This window comes from Delphinapterus leucas, chromosome 12 (genome assembly GCF_059928025.1).
Source record: "Delphinapterus leucas isolate spDelLeu-1000000601 "Yukka" chromosome 12, BTC_Dleu_Yukka2, whole genome shotgun sequence".
Lineage (NCBI taxonomy): Eukaryota > Metazoa > Chordata > Mammalia > Artiodactyla > Monodontidae > Delphinapterus > Delphinapterus leucas.
Window position 1 is genome coordinate 78,139,661 of NC_143140.1, and position 25,494 is coordinate 78,165,154.

The following is a 25,494-nucleotide window of genomic DNA, read 5'->3' on the forward strand; positions in this document are numbered from 1 at the left end:
CGGTGCTGAAATACATGGGCTTCCATTTCTGTGCAAATGGTGTTTCTTCAACCTCAAAGTTTTTGGTTAACAAACGATATCAAAGAACCAAAGAGAAAATATGTCCTTTGCAGCCTCTCTACATTCTATCCTGGGTTTCTGATAAAAGGTGATTTTACTGTGTGGCTTCCTATAAAAATGTTTGTCTTCTTTTCTTTCTTTTTCTCTTGATTCAGTTTCTATGGCTCATCATTTCTACCCTTGTGCCTCATTCTTACTCTTAACCTTATTTTCATTCTGTGGTCTCATTATTTTCACTTTTCTGCTCACAAGTTAAATCAGTCCACTTTTTTCTTTGCCTGCTCATCACACTCAAGAGCTGAGCTGTTTAGTATGGAATCTCACATACTCCACAGAGCTTTTTGATATTTCATGCCCTCATGACAAGGTCTCCAGGCAGCTGTGAGAGACCTGGCCTATGGGAGTTCTCCATTCTCTCATGACTCTGCCCCAGACAAACAGCATGCAGAGATAACTCAGAAGCTTCAAATAAGAAGAGAAATCCAGGAGGACACCAATGGAAATAGCAGGAAAAAGGACTCCAAAAATTTACTCCTCCATAAAAACAATGAAAAAACTGGCAGAGATGATCAGAATCAACTTTTCAGAATTCTGGAAATTAACAAAGGCTTTATTCAAGAAAAACAGCCATATCTCTTTAAGAAGAGTAAGTTTTATGACATTTTTACTTGCCCCAGTCCCATCCCCTGGTCTCCAGCTCAGCAGTAACCTTGAAAACTAACAGCCTGTATTCCTGGTACAGGAAAATGGAACTGAATCTCTTTCAAAGCCTCATTCCCAGAAAAACAAAAACTGAAAAAATTTGTCACTGACAAACTTGCCCTATGAGAAATACGGAAGGAAATCGTTCAGGCTGAAATCAAAGGACACTATGCAGTAACTTGTATCCACATGAAGAAATAAAGTGCACCATAAGGGAAATTTAAAAATACTTAGAGATGAATGAAAAACAACTAACAACATACCAAAACTTATGAGATACAATGAAAACAGTACTAAGAGAGAACTTTATAGCTATAAATGCTTACATTTAAAATGAACAAAGATCTCAAATCAATAACTTAATATTCCACCTTAAAAAACTAGAAAACTGGAAAAGAAAGAAAAGAAGTAAACCCAAAGTAGGCAGAAAGAAGGGAATAATAAATATTAAAGCAGAGAATACTCAATTCAATATTGTACTGGAGATACTAGCCAAGGCAATTAGGCAAGAAAATGAACTGAGAGCATCCAGATCAGAAACAAATTCGATAGTAATGATCATTATATAACCTTATGAATAAACCAAAACCATGATTTATACATTTCAATGAGAAGTTTATAGTATGTGAATTATTTCTCAATTGTATAAAAGAGAGTCACACAGATCTTTATAAAAGGTCTGTCTGCTTGTTTGCTTACCTGCTTGTTTAAAAAAGGAAAAAAAATCCAGATGCCTTAGACTAACCATTTTTCCAACTTCTTCCCTTTTTCCTACATGACATGATTTTATTATTATATCATGACTCACTGGTTTCCTTTTTTTGTTTTTCTAGCACATGGAGAGAAACATGAGGAATTAATTACCTTTGGAAGTCCAGATTCCCACACTATTAGTGAGGGACAAAAATCTTTAGGAACTTCCAAAACAACAAGGAAAGGCAAAGAAAAGTCTTCTGAGAAAGAAAAGATAGCCAAAGAAAAACAAGTGCCTCGCTTTGAGCCTCAGGTGGGTGTGATGCTTTTTTTATTGGAGTCATTTAATAAACTTAGATTCATGGGGTCCCTATTTTCCCATATCTTTTGAGTAAAACCTGAAAAATTCCATCTCCCTGTTTCCAGCAATCATCTAGATACCTTAAAGACATTCCTTGGGCACCTTCTGTAAGCAGTCTTCCTTAGTTTAGTGTCAAAAAGCGTTAATTGAGCTTTTAATATGTAAGACACTGTTTTGGGGACTTGGGTTTCTAATATTAATATTATAAAGTCCCTACCTTCAAGGAACTCACAGTCTAATGGAGGAGACTGAAAGTAAAGAGAGAGTTGTAATGTTAGATATGGTATGCACAGGGTAGAAAGGATAGGTACCTATTTCAGCCTCTGCCTAGAGAAGTCCTGAACTGAATCAGTGAGCAAAGACATTCAGAGGCAAAAATCCAACACAATTTGGTTTTTGAGCCACTAAGGTATGGGGTATGAGGCTGGAAGGGTAAGTAAGGGTCAGGTGGAGAGTAGCCTTTTAGAAAGCCTGGTTAGAAAGCTGGGACTCTATCTACAAGCCAGGAGTCCTGATTCCAAATTTTTTCAGGACCAGATAGGTAATCCCAATGATTAAGGGTAAGGAAGAGTATGTGGGTGGCAAGTTTGAGGAGTGCAAGCAGAGTCCTAAAGATACTCAAATTCAAGTTATTTAAAAACACTGAACTCAAAACAAATTACCTGTGAGGACAAAATCTTCCTATCATTTGTGATCACAGCTTAGGCTACACAGGGCTGGGAGGTGGGACTTTGAGAAGTGTACTGACTTTAAGAAGTGTACTGACATGATCAGATTTACATTTCAGATACCTTGGTGACTTTTAAGGGTATGAAATTAAAGGGGAAAAGATAAGAGATGGGAAAACCACCAGAAAGCACTGCAATGGTCCAGACAAAAGAGTACAAGCTGTACCAGATACAGGTCAGAGGAAGGAAGAAGAGGACAAATGAGGTTCTTCTAGTTTCTACTAAACAAAGTACAGCTAACTCTCTTTCTCATCCCACTGAAGGTGTACAAACTTTAGTGTAGGTGGTTAAATTGGTGGATACATTCCCAAATTAAAGTATGATTCAGTCCAAAGAACAGGAAGAGGCAGTTAAAAACTGAGCAGACTATTAGCAAAAACAAAAACGGAGAGAAGAAAAAGCGTTTATCTCTTCAACAAGACAAGATTGCCAGGATGAGTATTGATGACAGAACCTGGGCATTTATTCAAGCATTAAGAACAACTGAGCCAAAGCTCTGCATTAATAGTGTTGAACAACTGACTTTTCATCTTCAAGAATTTCCTGAGGGAAAAGGAGTGGCTGCCAAGGAAAGAATTATTCCATATTTATTATGACTGAGACAAATTAAGGATGGCATTCTTCAGGCTGCAGTTAGAGAAATTCTGGCCTTAATTTGCCTGCATGAATCCAGTGAAAGAAAGAGGAATCCTAATTCGCACAATCGATGATGGAAGAACAAGGGGTGTGGTTGCTCTTTAGACATTGCGGAAATCAGGTGAACTCACTCAGAAGCCAGTTCACCAGCCCTCTGACTGCATTTGTGGTGGAAGTACAGGTGCCATATTAGCTTTCATGTTGGGGCTGTTTCATATGCCCTTGGATGAATGTGAGGAACTTTATCGAAAATTAGGATGAGATGTGTTTTCACAAAATGTCATTGTTGGAACAGTCAAAATGAGTTGGAGCCCTGCATTTTACGACAGTCAAACTTGGGGAAATATTCTTAAGGATAGAATGGGATACACACCAATGATAGAAACAGCAAGAAATCCCAGAAGTCCTAAGGTAGCTGCAGTAATTACCATGGTAAACAGAGGGAAAGTGCCAACAACTTTTGTTTTCTGAAACTATGGTCATTTTCCTGGAATCAACTCTTACCAGTTGGGAGGCTGTCAGTATAAGATGTGGAAGGCCACTAGAGCCATATCTGCTGCTCCAGGCTACTTTGCAAAGTGTGCATTTGGAAAATGATCTTCATCACAATGGAGATTTGCTTCCGAATAACCCCTCAGCATTAGCAATGCATGAGTGTAAATGTCTTTGGCCAGACATACCATTAGAGTGCGTAGGACATTGGACATCATGAGAGTGATGTGAGAAACACGGTGACATACACAAGCTTGAACTGTCTAAAGTTATCAACAGTGCTACAGATAGAGAAGAAACCCATATAATACTTGATGATCTATTATATTACTTCCTGACACCTATTTTTAGATTCAATCTTGTCATGCGTAAAATCTTTACCTCTAGATGAAAGTTAAAATGAAAAGCTGGATAAGCTGCAGGTAAAAGAGTTGAAGTACATAGAAAGAAATGAAGAAAAAAAATTAAAAACTTGCAAAAATATTGTCAAGAAAAAAGTTCTTCAGAAAACTAATGATTGGATGAAACTAAAAACTGACATGTGTGAAAGCCTCTGTTCTTTTCAAAATTTTGAAGAATGTATGCATATTCTCCAAAATGAAAGCCTGTTCAGAAGATCCACCAAATTTAGTAAGGAATTGTGGGATTCAGTTTGAGTTAACTTTCAAATACTCATGAATTCTAGGGAATCCTGAAAGAGACAATGTTTAGAATATCTTGTGAAGCACAAAAGGTATGTTTGGTTACAGAATTCACATGGGAATTGGGTTTTTATGACATTAAAAATGAACTAAGCTTTAGGAACCTTAATATTGTGCTAGTTGGTTTTAGTAGCTATTAGTATTATATTGTTTGATGTTTGAAAGTTTAACATATGGGCCAAACAGGAAACCAAAAACTATAATAATATACTTTGTAGTTTTGCTTTAGTCACCAGAATCATGTTGAATTTATTTGATCCTTTATTTTATTTCATATGGAAAAGCTAATTTCTTCTTAAATTTATATTACTTATGTTCTCACTCGCTACATTCTACAATCCAAATACTGCCTTTTAGTGTAATATCATCTAAACAAATGCAGACAAATGGAACGCTCTCTGTCAAATTACAATTACGTTTGATATATGAAAGAGCCAGATAAAATTTTCTATTCAAAATGTGTTTCTTTCAACATTGTTTTGCTCAAAAACATAGGTGAAGTTCCAGTCAACCACTTTTTTCCCCTTGAAACTTCAAGATAATGCTGTGTGTTAACTTTTCTAGATGTAGCTCCAGTTTATAAAATCAATTATTTGAATTTTCTGAGAAAACAGTCCTATCATTAACAACAACAAAACCATTCAAGTTTAAAGCAAATAAGCTAAATTCAATCCATAAATTCTTATAGACATGTGGCCTTCCCTTAGTCCCTCATAGTGTTCCCTTCCCTAATCAAAACTTGATCCCAGAGAAGTTTCTGAAAAACTCACTTATCAAGCAATATAAAAGGTGGTAAAAGCTTATGTACTGTGTTTTAGAAGGAAGAAATAAAAGAATATCCAATTGTGAGATTTAAATTTTCATCAGAATATTAAGGGAATATTGCAGAAAGCTAGGAGGTCTTTTGATAACCTTAAAACCAAACTACACGTGAAAACTTTATTCAGTGGCCCCCCAATCTCCACTTCCCCATCTGCGTTATGTAATATGGATTATTGACATTGTCTCAGTCTTATGTAAAATGCTAGTAACCTCATCAGACTCAAGCTCGTCTCCTTACCAGATTGCTACCAATAAGCCTCACTTATCTAGACATTTTCAAGTCCTATGTCAATCTGCTCCCAGCCTAAGGTCTGTGAAAGTGATCCTACAAGACGGCAAAATGTTAACTTTTCTAATGAATATATATCAAGTATATCCAGGCTTGGAAATGATCAACTATTCTTGCCCTCATTCTTGTAAAGAGATGGTATGAGTGAGCCTAAGTGCAATTTAAAATTATTTTTATTTACAGTTTTTAGGTGAAATTTGCATAGAGTGATATGCAACAATCTTAAGTGTGCAATTCAGTGAGTTTTGACAAGTGAATTCACCATGTAACCCACATCTCTATCAAGGTTTAGATTATAGACCATTTCCATAAGCTTAGAAATTCCCTTAAACCTCTTTGCAGTGGATTCTGTCATCCCCATACCTCTCCCCCAGCCAAGTTTTGCCTGTTCTGGAATTTCATACAAATGATTCATATAAGAAGTACTCTTTTGTGCTCAACTTCTTTATTTCTGTATAATGTCTGTCTGTGGAATTCAACCACACTGTGGTATGCATTAATAGTTTATTACTTTTTAATGTTAAGTAGTCCATGTATGAACATACTACAATTTGTTTATCCATTCATCAGTTGACAGATATTTATATTGCTTCCCCTTTTTAGGCTAATAAGAATGAGGCTATAATAAATATTCTTTTCCAATCCTTTTGTGAATATATGTTTTCCTTTCTCTTGGCTTAAATACTTAAGTGAAATTATGGGTCATAGGGTAAAATATAGATCCTTTTGAAAGGAGGAAAGCATCTGACCCCAAGGTTTTTACTTTACTTTGCCAGATATCCACTGCTCACCCTCAACAAGAAGACCCAAATAAACCCTACTGGATTTTGAGGTTGGTCACTGAATACAATGAAGCAGACTTTTTTGAAGTGAAAAAAGATACAGAACGAGCAGATGAAATCCGAGCCATGAAGCAGGCCTGGGAGATGACTGAACCAGGAAGATCGATCAAGGTTACCTGAGTTTGAAAAGTTGTCCTTTTACCTTTCATTCCTGGGCGTGGTCTGAAGCAAGAGCCATATTGGTGAAACAACATAGTCTTTCCTTTAGGAAATATCTGGAATTTTGTCAGGCATCAACTAACTAAATATTAAGACCACATTTGAACACACTGTGAAATGTTATTATCCGGATACCCAGATGACTTTCAAAAGCAAAGCACATAATGGTGCCACTTATGGCCCAAACTGTAGGTAGCCTTGTCCTTTCACATCATCTGGGATTAACACTCTCTGTCCTTAACACTCCCAACTAAGAAAGCATAAAGATGTTTAATATGTGCTTTCATGTGCTTAGAGAAAAATCCTGTGCTGTCCCTGTGGAACACACACACCTCATGATTCCTCCTCTCTACAGTTGAGATAAGGATCATTGCCATAGTGAAACATTATTATTTATATGTGCTTCATGTCCCCAACTCAGGGTTATTGAGGCAGATGAAAAAGGTTCAGGAGCACCTGGATCTAAGCTAGCATGCACAGCGTATGAGTTTTAGGACTTCTTCATTAGTTCTCACAAATCACTGTCAAGATCATGGATGGTTCAGAATTGGAGTTTTTCTTTGGTAATTCATAAGAGCCAGTCTAGTTCAGACTGCCGTATTCATTCACATTTTCCTGTGTCTTTTGAGTACTGTTGAGATGGTGTTGCCTGTAATGTGTGTTGATAATGTCTGTCCTTTAGGCTGCCCAGGCGCGTCTCCATTATCTCAGCCGGTTCATTAAGAAAACACCTGATGCTGAGTGTGTGCCTATGTCTGAAAGCCAAACCAAAGAAGGGGAAGAAGGTCAGTGAACCCTACCCCAGCTGCCCCAAGCACGGAGCTGTTACTTGCACCTCTTCAAAGCTAGTCAGCAAGTCATGCTTGGTAAAAAGAAAAATTTCAGAATCTATTTCATTATAGGATTGTAAAGTTATAGACAGTTTTGTAAGAAAATAGATTCTCAAGCATTTTCTTTTTACCAAGCAGGTGTTCACTTTGTCCCCAAGTAGATATAATCTTCCCCATTTAAGAAAACATGAAACCAGAAATAAGATGAAAAAAAGATGAAACCCTCATTAGAAGGTAGCAGTATGTGAACTTGAAGGCAGGCTCACAACTATAAATCTGACACCTTTCTAATCGCAATAGCAATAAACAATAGCAATAAGAATCAAAGTAAGAAAGCTAACTACATTCAGTGAACAATTTGCCATGGGCCTGGAGCTATAAAATACGAATTATTTCATCCAATACTCACATCAACCCACTGATATAAATATTATTTCCAACTTGCCAGCAAGGACCCAGGCCCAGAGTAATTTGCTAAATTCACAAGCTACCCAGGGACAGAGGCAGCATGCAGACAGAGCTCTCCATCACCCCAGGGCTCTTCCCACAAACACTTGGCTATACCTCCATCTATCACCATGCTGAGTTGTCCAGGGAGGCTGAAGACATTCACATCCCAAATCGTGCTTTTCCACTTTTACATCTTCAGGAGTATAACTCAATAATTGTTATAAAAGTAACATCCCTTAACATTTCATGTGAAGGGGATAAAAAATAAATATCACCCCAATCCTGTTATTCTGGGATGGGCACTGCTCAAAGTGCTTTATGTTTATTATCTCACTTTAACCTACAGCAACTATGAGGTAGACCTTACTATTTCCATTTTGTAGATTTAGAGACCAAAGCTCAGATGGTCACCTTATTCTTCCTATGCCATACATCCAAAGAGTGACCAAGTTGGGATTTGAAATATTTCTAACTCCTAAAGTACTCACTCCTCTAATTGGTAGAGTTTAATGTAATGTTAGGAATATAAAGGTGAATAGAATAGAGTTCTTGTTCTTTAGGCTCTAGATTTTATTATTAATTTTTTAAATGTTGTGCTAATTTGTATGTAAAAGGAAATTTATTGCACTGGACACGTTAAAAATGTCAAAGTAGATTTTATTTATGACTATTGCAATAGGGGAGAGATTGAACTCAACTCTGAAAACAACAGAAACAAGTGAGGATTTAAAACTAACTAGCAGGGAGTGGATGAAAAATTACTTACAGGAATTTGGTTAGGTATCAAAGGTCAGGGAAGAGAAATTTGATTAAATATCAAGTGTGGAGGAAGAGGAGTTTAATTGGATATCAAGAGTAGGGGGATTCTTGATAAACTAGTTTGGCAGGATTCCTGGCTAAAACTGGGATTCATCACAAGTCAAGGACAAGGCCTAGGGGAGAACAGAGCTCAGAGAAGGCTGACCTTATCATGTAACATACAGGCAAAAAACGCACAAATCTTAATTGCACAGCTTGATGTATTTTCATATGTGTGTATATTCAGGAGCCACCCCATTTAGATCAAGATAAAAAACCCTTAATAGGGCTTCCCTGGTGGCGCAGTGGTTGAGAGTCTGCCTGCCGATGCAGGGAACGCGGGTTCGTGCCCCGGTCCAGGAGGATCCCACATGCCGCGGAGCGGCTGGGCCCGTGAGCCATGGCCGCTGAGCCTGTGCGTCCGGAGCCTGTGCTCCGCAAAGGGAGAGGCCACAGCAGTGAGAGGCCCACACATCGCAAAAAAAAAACCAAAAAACCCTTAATACACCCCAATAGTCCTCTTCATTCTCTTTCCCAGCCTCTTCCTTCCTGAAAGTAACAATTTGATCTCTATGACCGTGAATTAATTTTTCCTGTTTTTGAACTTTACGTATTTATGTATTCTATGTCTCGCTATTTTTGTATGTGATTTCATAGAATGCAAGTTTTTTCGGTAATGCATATACCATATTTAGTAGAAACATCTTCAAGTGCCATAAAAGAGTCAGATACAAAGAGTTCCATGAGTTTAGATAACAGAGAGACTATACTAACAGGGAGTATGCTGTGGAAGAAGTGGCAGACAAACAAGGGCTTCAAGGATCTGGCAAAATCAACAAGTAGTGAAAGTGAAGGATCATCCCCCACAGGGAAGGAAGAGCATGAGCAGAGCATGCAGAAGGAAAATATCAGTAAGTATTGCCTTTATTGGTAGGATAAACACATATCTTAAAATAAAAATTCTGGAAAAGATAGTTAAGCACGTGATGACTAGGGTTAAACATAGAAAAATATGTGTACAGGTCTTCATTTTGATTATCAGAGTTGGTAATCTGCTCAAGGACCTGATTACTAAATACTTAACCTAAAGATAAAAGTGGGAAATTTATTTAAAAATTTTTAAGTAGCAGTTATATTTTCACATAGTTTTAAGTAGCAGTTATATTTTCAGTTTTCTGTGTCTACGAATACTAAAAATGCACAGATCGCATATACAATTGTCACTAAAAACAGATTCTTTTTGTTTTATCTATAGCATACTACATCTTTTATAACAAATTTTAAATATTTGGTTTCTAAAATGTTCTAAAATCTCTATTCTAACACAAAGTTTTCCATTTTATATATATATATACCACATCTTCTTTATCCATTCATCTGTTGATGGACACTTTGGTTGCTTCCATATTTTGGCTATTGTAAATAATGCTGCTGTGAACACGTGCATATTGGGGTGCATGAATCTTTTTGAAATAGTGTTTTCATTTTCTTCAGATATACATGCAGGAGTGGAATTGCTGGATCATATGGTAGCTCTATTTTTAGTTTTTCAAGGAACCTCCAGACTGTTTTCCACAGTGGCTTCACCAACTCACATTCCCACCAGCAGTGTACAAGGGTTCCCTTTTCTCCACATCCTTGCCAACATTTGTTATTTGTAGTCTTTTTGATGATAGTCATTCAACAGGTGTGAGGTGATACCTCATTGTGGTTTTGATTTGCATTGCTCTGATGATTAGCATATTGAGCATCTTTTCATGTGCCTGTTGGTCATCTGTATGTCTTCTTTGGGAAAATGTCTATTCAGGTCTTCTGTACATTTTAATCAGGTTGTTGGGTTGTTTTTTTTTTTATATTGGGTCGTATGAGCAGTTTATATATTTTAGATATTAACCCATAATTGGGGTGCATTTTGGGGTAATAAGGAGGGGTCAGGAAACAGAGAAGAAAGATAAGAGTGAGCAGGGGTGGAAGACCTAGAGGCCAAAGCAGCCTGTCCTCAAGCAAAAAATGCTTCAAAGCATTCTTAAGTATGTTTTATTACAATTTTATTTTAATATATTTTAATTTTATATTTTATTAAATATATTTTATTTTAATATAACTTAAGTATGTTTTATTACAATTTTATTTTAATATATTACAATTGTATTTTAATTTTTTGCTGTCCTCAAGCAAAAAATGCTTCAAAGCATTCTTAAGTATGTTTTATTACAATTTTATTTCAATATATGATAAGTTGAATTACACACCGTCAACAAGAAATTTACTCCCCCTCCCACCAAGAAGAGGTGTGCTATTGTATGGTTCTAGTACATCCTATAGCACTGAAACACTGCCATGTACCCCACGTACTGTTGTTGTAGAAGGAATCCTGCTTGAAAATCATGGGTCCGGCTATCTAGCTGTTCTCTGGAACTTTGTGTGTCGCTCTCACCTCTGCTGTTGGTGCACCACAGATTGGCCCTCACTCCTGAGGAAGCATCGCCCATAGGAGATTACAGTCCTTGTGAGAGATTTACATGCTCTGGCCTCTACATTTATATACATATACATATATGTATATTTATGTACTCATTTATTTGTGACTCCCAAAATGCTACCTTATTCTTGCTACTTTCTATTTTCATATATAGTAGGTAACTTAGAACAACCTCCTTCATAATGCCAGAGGACATGTAAATAATATCATTATGGATTTCACTCTTATGCATTCTTTCTCAACACCAAGCCATCATCAAGGTCAAGAGTTCAAACTTTGCTTTTTCAACCTCCCTTTAATTTCTGGAGGCCTCTGGAAAGTGCCTCTTCTGAAGGTTGGAGGTGATCTTTGTCTTTAGTCCCAATCTTTTCCCCAGGCTTCACAATCAATCAATCAGTCAAACTATTCTTCACCATTTCTTTTAAACAGCTATTTTCTTACAATCTACGATGAAAGAAGTTTTCTGCCGATTCTGTTGCAAACTGAAACTTTTATAAAATATAATAAAGTGACCCAGTGATGACCAATTGCTGTAAAAAATATCTCTAAATGCATACTCTCACTTTCAGAGCTTATCCCACAGAGTACCAGTTTGCAGATGGACGATGCGTGCACACACACACATGCATGCATGGGCACACACTTGGAGTTGCACTGTTTTAGAGGTCCAAGATCATACTACACTTACACCCTATTCTGATACAACAATTTTATAAGTGAAAATGAAGATTAACCTTCTCTTCCCCTTTTATACCCTCCCTGTTTAAATACATATTATTTGGCAGGATGCAAGAGAACACAAATATCCAATTAATCAAAAACATTTTCTTTCCAGTCAGAGTCAGCGGAGTTGGTGTCTTTCAGAAACAATTCAAGTTTGAAATGCCAAAAATATATGCAACAAAAGTAGATAGGTTCATAAGAAAAACAAATGAACTTTAGAAATCTAAGATCACAGAGCAACCATGATGAAAAAAGAAAAGTTATTAACCACTGGTTTCTAGAAGAGTCATATTGTATATAAGATGCAATATTTCAGGAATGTTTTATTTAATGTTATAAAGTGAAAAACATGACTGAATTTATGTTTCAATAATGGAGCAGAGTTAGGGTTTGTCCTACTATATTCTTTATTTCTCAAGGGCATCATGCCTATAAAAGCATGATATTTTTGAAAAAATAGTTTTGAAAAATTTGATGTTACTGTTTTTTACATTTTTAAAGTTTTACATTAGATTATATTTCTATGAATAATCCCTTTTAACAAGTTGTTATAAATTAAACACTCTACAATATTCCTGGAGACTATTCCAACCACACGTGAAAAGCAAGATTAAACAGCCAGTGGGAGGGCGGGATTTTTTGCATGGCAGAGTGAAGACTTGACATATCCTCTCCCCAAAAGCAATGATAAATGGGAGAAGATTAAGAAACGTTTCAAAATTCTGAGGGTGTACAACTAAATGAAAAATATTTATTAAAAATAAAAACAAAAAAATAAATTAACTTAGTTGGATAAATTTCTTGTTACTTTGGTAAGAAATAACCACAAATTTAGTGACTTAACACAAACTTCTTACAGTTCTAGAGGGCAGAAATTCTAAAGTTAAGCTGTTGGCAGGGCAGCATTCCTCCTGGAGGCCCTTGGAGAGGATCGGTTTCCATTTTCAGCTTCTAGGACCATTGACTCTTTGGCTTACGGCTCCTTCCTTATATTCAAGGCCAGCAGCAGAGCATCTTCAAATTCCTCTGTCTCTCTTTCCTTCCCCCTCTCTCTCTTTCCTCTATGACCATCACTTCATCTCCTTCTTGGATTCTATCTTTTCTACATTCCTCTCTTTCCCTTACAAGGGTTTAGGCCAGCTGACTAATACAGCATTATCGTCCCATCTTGAGATCCTTAATTGCATCTGCAAAGTCCTTGTATGGTAGCATATTCATAGGCTTCAGAGGTTAGAACATGGATCTCCTCGGAGGTCCATTAGTCTGTCTACCACAGTTAGCCTACCAACTATTGCATATTAACGTGGGGTTTCCTCACCAGCCCCAAGGTCTGTAGCGTGGTAGCCAGGAGAACCAGCAGTCTTGCTGCCAATGCTAAAAAAGGATTTACCTGATTTGAGGCTCCATGGAAAAGTTCTATGCCCATGGATATTGTTGCAAGGAATAGTGAACTTGGTGGCAAACAACTGGAATAGCCAACATCACAGCTGCTTGAGACTGTGACACTGGTCAGGAAAAGCAAAAAGTAAGCCAAAAATTAAATAAAGAGATCTGTGTAACAAAGCAGATATAGTGATTTCAACCTTCAGGAACATAGGATGTCCACTTTATCCATACATCCATATCAGAAAGGAAGAAATAAAACTGTGTTGTCAGACAAACTGATCCTGTATATTGAAAATCCTAAGAAATCATGGGAAAAGAACCAAGAATATCATCTAGAACTAACAAGTGAGTTTGGTGAGGTCACATGATAGAAGATTAATATACTTTTATTTCTACATTTCAATGAGCAATCAAAAAATGAAATTAAGAAGACAATTTCATTCACAATAGCATCAATAATAAATATATGGAAATAAATTTAACAAAAGTGCAAGGCCTGTATACTGGAAATTACAAAACATTTCTGAAGGAAATTTTGAAAGATCTAAATAAAGAGAGAGGCAGTCCATGCTTTGGGGCTAGAAGACTCAATATAGTAAGATATTAATTCTCCCTAAATTGATCTATAAATTCAGTGTATCTGAACTTAGATACTGAATTTAGATAGATCAAATTTATAGCGATCTATAAATTTCTATCAAAATCCTAGTAGACATTTTACAGAATTTGACAAGCTGATCCCAAAACTTATATGAAAATGCAAATACCCAGAATGACCAAAATAATTTTCATAAAGAACCAAGAGGAAGGATTTTACCTTCATGATTTCAGAATTTATTATGAAGCTAACAATAATCAAAACACTACGATTGGACAGTTTCTTAAAAAGTTAATTTTTTGATTCCTACTTGCATGAAATATCCAGGAAAGGTAAATCTACAGAGACAGAAAGCCTGGGGCTTGTGGTGGGAATGCAGAGTGACTTTAAGAGGGCACAAAAGAATTTATTTGGATAACTGAAATGTTTTGAAACAGGGTTTTGGTGCTGGTTGCATAACTCTGTAAATTTACTGAAACATATTGAATTATACTTTTAAAATTGGTAAATTTTATGGTATGTAAATTACACTTCAATAATTTTTTAAAAAGAGAGACTAAATGGGCTAGAAAGGCTGAATGGTTAATATCTTAGTCTCTAAAATTTCTTTCTTAAAACTATTCTCGTGGGTTCTTGAGTGTATGGGGTAAAAATCTCCTGATATTTGATTTTCAGCGTTCACCTGTTATATATTGCCTACTCTACTGGACTAAAACTTTCTTGAGGATAGGATACTGTGTCTTAAAACATTTTTATATCCCCCCCCCATAGTGCTTCGCACAGCTTTCACGGATATACCAAGCTCTTTAAATATTAGTTTATTTAACTTGTTTATAATGAAATTTTGTAACAAAGTATGACCTTTTTAGGTCTCTGCTTTCATTTAACTGTAATTAGAGTAATTTTGTTACTCTTCTTATAGAGCATATTTATCTTTTTCTATATTCATTTTGTCATCTCCTTCATTTAACTGTAAGTATAGTTACACCAGCTAGAGGATAAACATAAAATATAATTATGTTTCAATAAAGTCATTAAACCACATTAAAATAATATTAAACAAGGGAAGTCCAAAATATTGTCAATTTAAACAAGATATACAATCGTTTAGTTAGTCATTATTGATTCTTTCTTGAAAGCCTAGGACTTTTTTTTTTTTTTTACAACAGGGCCTCGTTCACGATCCCCAACAATTTTGGAAATGTCTCCCCAACTTATTCGAAAAAAACTAGAATGTGTAGACTTAAGTCAATATGTACGGTAAGTTTTAATAAACATGGTTAATGCAGACATCTGTGTTCACAGAATTTTGGATAGATTGTCAATAGGCAGTTGCTAAACAACAGAAAATTTGAAATTAAATGCTTAATATATTTTAAGTGTATTTGAATTTTTAGAAGTACAGAATTTATATATTAAATTTAGCAAATGTTTTATTAAGTCAGTTATAAAAGCATTTAAATGTTTTCTGTAAAGATTTAATTTGTAGCCTAGTTAAGCGGAGTTGAGCTGCAGAAAAATCCCATCATACCTGCTGCTATTATTTAATTAGATTGAATTTTCTTAAGAACAATAGAATTAATAGAGATAGTTACTCAAGCACATTTATCAATTTGAAAACATTTTCAAATCTACTTAGCTTCATAAATTAAAAAGAAAACACCTACAAAATATTCTCATAGCTTCGCACACCAATTCCACAAACGCCTCTTCAAATAGTACATCTAATTTTGCTGGTATTTTCCTAAAATAATTTCCTAAAATATTAGTGACTTAATAAATGGAGCCTAGCCCATGTAAAAATAATGATTTATTCTTTCTGTTCCTGATATTTGATTTGATTCAGACCACCACCCTACTGATATGATTTTAAATTATTTGAGTGCTAAAGTTCATGCTAGAGTTCCCAAATGACTTATGTATCTCTTCTGATGTTTTTATATCAAGAAAAACAAATACTGATCCTCTGCTGCAAACGGATGAGCTGAATCAGCAGCAGGCAATGCAAAAGGCAGAGGAGGTCCATCAGTTTCGACAGTATAGGACCAGACTCCTGAGCATTCGTGATATTGAGCAAGAAGAAAGGCTTAAAGTAAAGGAGCAAGTTCTGGAGATGTACGGGGAGATGCAGGTGAGTCTAAAAGGGCATATACTTGGATCACAATCGACAAATTCTTCTGTAATATTAAAAAGGTGTCATAGAATCATATTGTAACCAGGTAGAAAGAAGTCTTGAAAACATTTAGTTCCCAACTTCTCAGAAAATTGGCAAATTAATTATACACATCTATTTTACTCACTCCCTAAAATCCCTCTAAAATACACTATTGAAAATTTATCCACAAAATGGAAGAATGGAAGCAGAGACAATAGCAAAATATTTGTGAAGTCGGAAAGTAGCTGAAGGAAGATTGCATTAACAGACTTGAAGTAGCCAAATCCTAAGCTGGCAGTAGAAAAACTCTTTTAAGAGTCAACCCAGTTTGCTACACAGAATGCCCCAAAGGCTCAGAAATCGGTGGCACCAGCCACGTTAAGAAGTGAAGGTGAAGTAAGTGAGAGGAAGAAAAAAGATACCACCTAAAGTTCTTCAAGTACAAATCAGATCTATTTTGTCAGGGTTAGAATACGTACGGGGAACTAGTAATTTACTGAGCACAGTTACTGTGAGAGACACACCGGCTGCATATTTTATACAGATTAGGCCTGAATTCATCTAGAGCAGATAGTTGCTTTGTCAGAATCCCTGCTCATTTCTTTCTTCACCTTTCTCTTTATTTTTCTCCTACTGACTCTCCTATTTACCATTCTGTAAAATCTCATATGCCCTTTGATATCTCATGTTTTATGCACTAAGAGACATTTGAGACCATAACCTAATTTTCATCTTTCTTCAATAATTTCCTACATGAGTCTGTTGGCCTGAGGAAAGGGAGTGCAGTTTTTTATGGAACCATAATAAGGCTCTTATTTGCTTGGGTTTTCTGTTTATTTGTTTGTTTGTTTGTATTAGGACTCCTTAGATGAAGCCCGGCAGAAGATCTTCAGTATCCGGGAACAGTACAGAAACAAGTTACTGGAAGCTGAGCGCCAAAGATTGGAGTCTCAGGCTGCGGAGGAAGCCGCGATCCGGGTAGAGCCAGAAAAGAAGGTCCCGGCTCCAGACACACAAAAAAAACAGAAAGGAAAGAAAAAGTGACCAGGACATGCCCAATACTCCCTTTCCTCCAAAGAGGGAAAACCTACTTTTAATTATCTATAACTTTGCCTTTTGATGAGAATAAGGTATTAATTAGGCCAATTGAAAATAGACGTTTTCCCACCTTAGAAGTAGTTTCTGTGTTTTGATGTTAACTTATTGGTTGTTCCCAGAGAGCTATGATTTGAGTATAAAATTTCAATAAAAATAGTCTCAAAATATTTGGAATGTAATAAAATGTATGTGTCTCACTCTGAATTGCTTCATTTTTAGTTAGTGCCAGAACAGGATCATAAGTGAACCAATAGCATTGCCTTTGAAAAATTCAACAATGAGAAAAATAGCTATTGCTCTTTCATCTCTAACTTTAAAGACTTTAATATATTAAAAAATATGTTTCAAAATCATTAAACAGGGTAGAGATGATGCTCTGTATGAGTTTAGATTCAAGGATGAAAAACACACTCAAAAAAAAAACCCTCCAAAAATAAATAAAACTTAAAAAAAAATTTTAATAAAAAGTATGCTTCAGACAGCCACCCCCACCTCTGCAGGAGACCTTCCAACTCTAGCAGCAGAAACAGAAAGAGGCTGGTCTCTGATGACATTATGGAGCTGCTATACTGACCCCATGCTGCTCATTTCTGGGGTTCTCATTATATGAGATAAACAAAAGAATAAATTTATTTCAGGAAAACTGAGAAGGAAAGAATGGCAGTGGATTTGCTGCCTGCTCAGGTGGCACTGTGTGGATGAAAGGCTCTTGGTGCTCCAGCCAAGAGTCAGTGCTGTGCCTCTGAGGTGGGAGAGGCAACATCAGGACACTGGTCCACAAGAGACCTCCCAGCTCCATGTAATATCAAATGACGAAAATCTCCCAGAGATCTCCATCTCAACACCAACACCCAGCTTCACTCAAAGACCAGCAAGCTACAGTGCTGGACACCCTATGCCAAACAACTAGCAAGACAGGAACACAACACCACCCATTAGCAAAGAGGCTACCTAAAATAATAATAAGTCCACAGACACCCCAAAACACACCACCAGACGTGGACCTGCCCACCAGAAAGACAAGATCCAGCCTCATCCACCAGAACACAGGCACTAGTCCCCTTCACCAGGAAGCCTACACAACCCACTGAACCAACTTTAGCCACTGGGGACAGACACCAAAAACAACGGGAACTACGAACCGGCAGCCTGCAAAAATGAGACCCCAAACACAGTAAGATAAGCAAAATGAGAAGACACAAAAATACACAGCAGATAAAGGAGGAAGATAAAAACCCACCAGACCTAACAAATGAAGAGGAAATAGGCAGTCTACCTGAAAAAGAATTCAGAAAAATGATAGTAAAGATGATCCAAAATCTTGTAAATAGAATAGACAAAATTCAAGAAACATTTAACAAGGACCTAGAAGAACTAAAGATGAAACAAGCAATGATGAACACCACAATAAATGAAATTAAAAATACTCTAGATGGAATCAATAGCAGAATAACTGAGGCAGAAGAACGGATAAGTGCCCTAGAAGATAAAATAGTGGAAATAACTACTGCAGAGCAGAATAAAGAAAAAAGAATGCAAAGAACTGAGGACAGTCTCAGAGACCTCTGGGACAACATTAACCACACCAACATTTGAACTATTGGGGTTCCAGAAGAAGAAGAGAAAAAGAAAGGGACTGAGAAAATATTTGAAGAGATTATAGTTGAAAACTTCCCTAATATGGGAAAGGAAATAGTTAATCAAGTCCAGGAAGCACAGAAAGTCCCATACAGGATAAATCCAAGGAGAAACACGCCAAGACACATATTAATCAAACTGTCAAAAATTAAATACAAAGAAAACATATTAAAAGCAGCAAGGGAAAAACAACAAATAACACACAAGGGAATCCCCATAAGGTTAACATCTGATGTTTCAGCAGAAACTCTGCAAGCCAGAAGGGACTCTCGGGACGTATTTAAAGTGATGAAGGAGAAAAACCTACAACCAAGATTACTCTACCCAGCAAGGATCTCATTCAGATTTGATGGAGAAATTAAAACCTTTACAGACAAGCAAAAGCTGAGAGAGTTCAGCACCACCAAACCAGCTTTGCAACAAATGCTAAAGGATCTTCTCTAGGCAAGAAACACAAGAGAAGGAAAAGACCTACAATAACAAACCCAAAACAATTAAGAAAATGGGAATAAGAACATACATATCGATAATTACCTTAAATGTAAATGGATTAAATGCTCCCACCAAAAGACACAGACTGGCTGAATGGATACAAAAACAAGACCCATATATATGCTGTCTACAAGAGACCCACTTCAGACCTAGGGACACATACAGACTGAAAGTAAGGGGATGGAAAAAGATATTCCATGCAAATGGAAACCAAAAGAAAGCTGGAGTAGCAATTCTCATATCAGACAAAATAGACTTTAAAATAAGGACTATTACAAGAGACAAAGAAGGACACTACATAATGATCAAGGGATCGATCCAAGAGGAAGATATAACAATTGTAAATATTTCTGCACCCAACATAGGATCACCTCAATAAAAAAGGCAAATACTAACAGCCATAAAAGGGGAAATCGACAGTAACACACTCATAGTAGGGGACTTTAACACCCCACTTCCACCAATAGACAGATCGTCCAAAATGAAAATAGATAAGGAAACACAAGCTTTAAATGATACATTAAACAAGATAGACTTAATTGATATTTATAGGACATTCCATCAAAAAACAACAGAATACACATTTTTCTCAAGTGCTCATGGAACATTCTCCAGGATAGATCATATCTTGGGTCACAAATCAAGCCTTGGTAAATTTAAGAAAACTGAAATTGTATCAAGTATCTTTTCTGACCACAATGCTATGAGACTAGATATCAATTACAGGAAAAGATCTGTAAAAAATACAAACACATGGAGGCTGAACAATACACTACTTAATAACGAAGTGATCACTAAACAAATCAAAGAGGAAATCAAAAAATACCTAGAAACAAATGACAATGGAGACATGACAACCAAAAACCTATGGGATGCAGCAAAAGCAGTTCTAAGAGGGAAGTTTATAGCAATACAATCCTACCTTAAGAAACAGGAAACATCTCGAACAAACAACCTAACCTTGCACCTAAAGCAATTAGAGAAAGAAGAACAAAAAAAACCCAAAGTTAGCAGAAGGAAAGAAATCATAAAGACCAGATCAGAAATAAATGAAAAAGAAATGAAGGAAACAATAGCAAAGATCAATAAAACTAAAAGCAGGTTCTTTGAAAAGATAAAATTGATAAACCATTAGCCAGACTCATCAAGAAGAAAAGGGAGAAGACTCAAATCAATAGAATTAGAAATGAAAAAGGAGAAGTAACAACTGACACTGCAGAAATACAAAATATCATGAGAGATTACTACAAGCAACTCTATGCCAATAAAATGGACAACCTGGAAGAAATGGACAAATTCTTTGAAATGCACAACCTGCCAAGACTGAATCAGGAAGAAATAGGAAATATGAACAGACCAATCACAAGCATTGAAATTGAAACTGTGATTAAAAATCTTCCAACAAACAAAAGCCCAGAAACAGATGGCTTCGCAGGCGAATTCTATCAAACATTTGGAGAAGAGCTAACACCTATCCTTCTCAAACTCTTCCAAAATATAACAGAGGGAGGAACACTCCCAAACTCTTTCTACGAGGCCGCCATCACCGTGATACCAAAACCAGACAAGGATTTCACAAAGAAAGAAAACTACAGGCCAATATCACTGATGAACATAGATGCAAAAATCCTCAACAAAATTCTAGCAAACAGAATCCAAGAGCACATTAAAAGGACCATACACCATTATCAAGTGGGGTTTATTCCAGGATTGCAAGGATTCTTCAATATACGCAAATCAATCAATGTGATACACCGTATTAACAAATTGAAGGAGAAAAACCATATGGTCATCTCAATAGATGCAGAGAAAGCTTTCGACAAAATTCAACACCCATTTATGATAAAAACCCTCCAGAAAGTAGGCAAAGAGGGAACTTTCCTCAACATAATAAAGGCCATATATGACAAACCCACAGCCAACATCATCCTCAATGGTGAAAAACTGAAAACATTTCCACTAAGATCAGGAACAAGACAAGGTGGCCCACTCTCACCACTCTTATTCAACATAGTTTTGGACGTTTTAGCCACAGCAATCAGAGAAGAAAAGGAAATAAAAGGAATCCAAATCGGAAAGAAGAAGTAAAGCTGTCACTGTCTGCAAATGACATGATACTATACACAGGGAATCCTAACGATGCTACCAGAAAACTACTAGAGCTAATCAATGAATTTGGTAAAGTAGCAGGATACAAAATTAATGCACAGAAATCTCTGGCATTCCTATACACTAATGATGAAAAATATGAAAGTGAAATCAAGAAAATACTCCCATTTACCATTGCAACAAAAAGAATAAAATATCTAGGAATAAACCTACCGAAGAAGACAAAAGACCTGTATGCAGAAAATTATAAGACACTGATGAAAGAAATTAAAGATGATACAAATAGATGGAGAGATATACCATGTTCTTGGATTGGAAGAATCAACATTGTGAAAATGACTCTACTACCCAAAGCAATCTAGATATTCAACGCAATCCCTATCAAACTACCACTGGCAGTTTTCACAGAACTAGAACAAAAAATTTCACAATTTGTATGGAAACACAAAAGACCCCGAATAGCCAAAGAAATCTTGAGAACGAAAAATGGAGCTGGAGGAATCAGGCTCCCTGACTTCAGACTATAGTACAAAGCTACAGTAATCAAGACAGTATGGTACTGGCACAATAACAGAAAGATAGATCAATGGAACAGGATAGAAAGCTCAGAGATAAACCCACGCACATACGGTCACCTTATCTTTGATAAAGGAGGCAGGAATGTACAGTGGAGAAAGGACAGCCTCTTCAATAAGTGGTGCTGGGAAAACTGGACAGCTACATGTAAAAGTATGAGATTAGATCACTCCCTAACACCATACACAATAATAAACTCAAAATGGATTAAAGACTTAAATGTAAGGCCAGAAACTATCAAACTCTTAGAGGAAAATTTAGGCAGAACAGTCTATGACATAAATCACAGCAAGATCCTTTTTGACCCACCTTCTAGAGAAATGGAAATAAAAACAAAAATAAACAAAGGGGACTTAATGAAACTTCAAAGCTTTTGCACAGCAAAGGAAACCATAAACAAGACCAAAAGACAACCCTCAGAAAGGGAGAAAATATTTGCAAATGAAGCAACTGACAAAGGATTAATCTCCAAAATTTACAAGCAGCTCATGCAGCTCAATAACAAAAATACAAACAACCCAATCCAAAAATGGGCAGAAGACCTAAACAGACATTTCTCCAAAAAGATATACAGACTGCCAACATACACATGAAAGAATGCTCAACGTCATTAATCATTAGAGAAATGCAAATCAAAACTACAATGAGATATCATCTCACACCAGTCAGAATGGCCATCATCAAAAAATCTAGAAACAATAAATGCTGGAGAGGGTGTGGAGAAAAGGGAACACTCTTGCACTGCTGGTGGGAATGTGAATTGGTACAGCCACTATGGAGAACAGTATGGAAGTTCCTTAAAAAACTACAAATAGAACTACCATATAACCCAGCAATCCCTCTACTGGGCATATACCCTGAGAAAACCATAATTCAAAAAGAGTCAGGTACCAAAATGTTCACTGCAGCTCTATTTACAATAGCAAGGAGATGGAAACAACCTAAGTGTCCATCATCGGATGAATGGATAAAGAAGATGTGGCATATATATACAATGAAATATTACTCAGCCATAAAAAGAAGCAAAATTGAGCTATTTGTAATGAGGTGGATGGACCTAGAGTCTGTCATACACAGTGATGTTAGTCAGAAAGAGAAAGAGAAATACCGTATGCTAACACAGATATATGGAATTTAATTTTTAAAAATCTCATGAAGAACCTAGGGGTAAGACGGGAATAAAGACACAGACCTACTAGAGAATGGACTTGAGGATATGGGGAGGGGGAAGGGTAAGCTGTGACAAAGTGAGAGTGGCATGGACATATATACACTACCAAACTTAAAATAGATAGCTAGTGGGAAGCATCCGCATAGCACAGGGAGATCAGCTCGGTGCTTTGTGACCACCTAGAGGGGTGGGATAGGGAGGGTGGGAGTGAGGGAGACGCAAGAGGGAAGAGATATGGGAACATATGTATATGTATAACTGATTCACTTTGCTATAAAGCAGAAACTAACACACCTTTGTAAAGCAATTATACTCCAATAAAGATGTAATAAAAAATAAAAACTTTAGGTACCAAAAAAAAAGTAGTCCTGTGTTTTGAGCAGTAAGAAAAAAAAAAGTATGCTTCAGACTTGTGCTTTTCTTTTTCAAAGCAGAATGCCAACAAACCCCCTTCCTTGGGCAAGAACTTTTGTAGGTTAAGCACACACTCAAAGTGCTAAAAGTTGAAATCCTAAGAATGAGTCAGAGCAACCCTGGCATAGAGAATGTGATCACACACATCCTTTGTTATGTGTACCAGCATTAAAGTTTTTGTAACATAGAGCATGTTCTTGTATGCTAGTTTAAAAGAAAAAAATACAGTGAGTGCCTTAACTGAGACACATGGTAGGAAACTGCCCCCCAAGCACACTTCCGATTCATGACTTTCTCAGGTGAAGATTCCCATAGTATTTCTGAACCAGTCAAAGCTGTTCCACTTTGATAGATCACTTTTTTCATTTATTTAAATTCTTTATTATTAAAATTTTAATTCTTTATACATATGTATGTGTAAATCCACTTATTTAAATATGCAAACACATGCATTTTTCCTCTATTACTCTTTGCCTGCACTTCCTGCACAACCCTCTGATCTACCAGCCCCTCCCAAATAATCCATGAGAACAACCTAGTGTGGATGTTACCACACTTTTCACTTATCTCATGTCATTATACATCAATATTTATATTATACCATGGCTTGTTTCACAAATTGATATTTTATTATACATACTTCACTTTATTTTGATTTTTCACACCATACAATACAAAATCTAGTCAAAAGTAATTTATTATTTTTTAACTGCTGTGCAACATTCCATAGTATAAATATACCATAATTTAACCAGCTAATTACTTTGCTTTTAGATTTTTACTATACAAGCTATCTACATGAAAATGTGTGTGTATGTGTGTGTATCAGGATATTCAAGTACAGCTGACCCTCAAACAACACAGGTTTGAACTGTGCAGGTCCACTTACACATGAATATTTTTCAATAAATATATTGGAAAAATTTTTTGGAGACTTGCACCAATTTGAAAACCTCACAGATGAATTATATAGTCTATAAATATAAAAAAAATTAAGAAAAAGTCAGATATGTCATGAATGCATAAAATACATGTAGACACTATTCTGTGTTATCATTTACTACCATGATGTCACAAATCCATTATAAAAAGTTAAAATTTATCAAAATAAACACTTGAAGATCATACCTGGTGCCTTTGGCAGTCAAGAGAAATATAAACAAACATAAAAAGGTAGTATTAAATCATCACTGAATAAAATTATCTGTAGTATTAGTTTGGCCAAAAAGTTCCTTCCAGTTTTTCGTAACATCTTCCGGAAAAACCCGAAGGAACTTTTTGGCCAACCCAGTATTTACTGTAATAATTTTGTAGCCACTTCCAAAAAAAAGCAATTTTGTTGCTTTTGCAGTGAGCTCAAGTGTTGTATCTGCTTAAAATGCCATGTGATGCTAATCGTCTCCATGTGAGCAGTAGTCTCTCCAGTAAAATGCATATGGCAGTAAAAAATGATCTCTCATGGAATTTGAGTATTTTTCACTGCATTCAGCGCAATACTGTAGACCCTGAATAACATCAGGGGACCCGTACAAAGTGTCACTAGTGATGCGGAAAGTGCTCCCAAGAAACAGAAAAGTCCTGATGTTACAAGAAAAAGTTGAATTGCTTGATATGTACCATAGATTGGGGTCTGCAGCTGCAATTGCCCAACATTTCAAGATAAATGAATCCAGAATAAGGACGATTGTAAAAAAAAAAATGAAATTTGTGAAGCCATTACTGCAGCTATGCCAGAAGGTGGGAAAACTTTGCAGTTTTTGAGAAATACCTTTTTATTTTGTATTGACAAGGTAGCTTTTCTGTGGGTGCAGGATTGCTCTAAGAAAGGCATACCTATACACTCTAATATGATTCAAGAAAAAGCAAAATCATTATATGACAACTTAAAGCAAAAGGAAGATGAAGGATCTAAAGCTGGAAATTTAATGCCAGCAAAGGATGGTTTGATAATTTTAGAAAGAGGTTTGGCTTAACAAATGTCAAGATAACAGGAGAGCAGCTTCTCCTGACCTAGAGGGAGCAGACAAGTTCCCAAAAGCCATTAAATAAATGAACAGAAAGGATATCTGCCTGAACAGTTTTTAATGCA

At 36.2% G+C, this 25,494-nt stretch overlaps 1 protein-coding gene, 1 long non-coding RNA gene and 1 pseudogene across 2 annotated transcripts in view; 2 read left to right on the forward strand and 1 right to left on the reverse strand.

Annotated features, from left to right (window-relative positions):
- The window catches only part of ADGB (androglobin), a 193,783-nt gene extending 175,164 nt beyond the window's left edge, over positions 1-18,619 (forward strand). The window contains exons 30-36 of the mRNA XM_089922105.1: positions 1,596-1,768; positions 6,261-6,437; positions 7,168-7,270; positions 9,262-9,474; positions 14,922-15,012; positions 15,700-15,883; positions 16,766-18,619. Of these exons, the coding sequence (XP_089778231.1) occupies positions 1,596-1,768; positions 6,261-6,437; positions 7,168-7,270; positions 9,262-9,474; positions 14,922-15,012; positions 15,700-15,883; positions 16,766-16,951 (1,127 nt within the window). The 3' untranslated portion in view covers positions 16,952-18,619. The remainder of the gene's footprint in view (positions 1-1,595; positions 1,769-6,260; positions 6,438-7,167; positions 7,271-9,261; positions 9,475-14,921; positions 15,013-15,699; positions 15,884-16,765) is intronic.
- Positions 1-25,494, reverse strand: part of LOC115802050 (uncharacterized) — a 456,956-nt gene that overhangs the window by 53,097 nt on the left and 378,365 nt on the right. The gene's annotated exons all lie outside the window — the stretch shown is intronic.
- LOC111166716 (calcium-independent phospholipase A2-gamma pseudogene) lies at positions 1,775-6,254 on the forward strand (annotated as a pseudogene).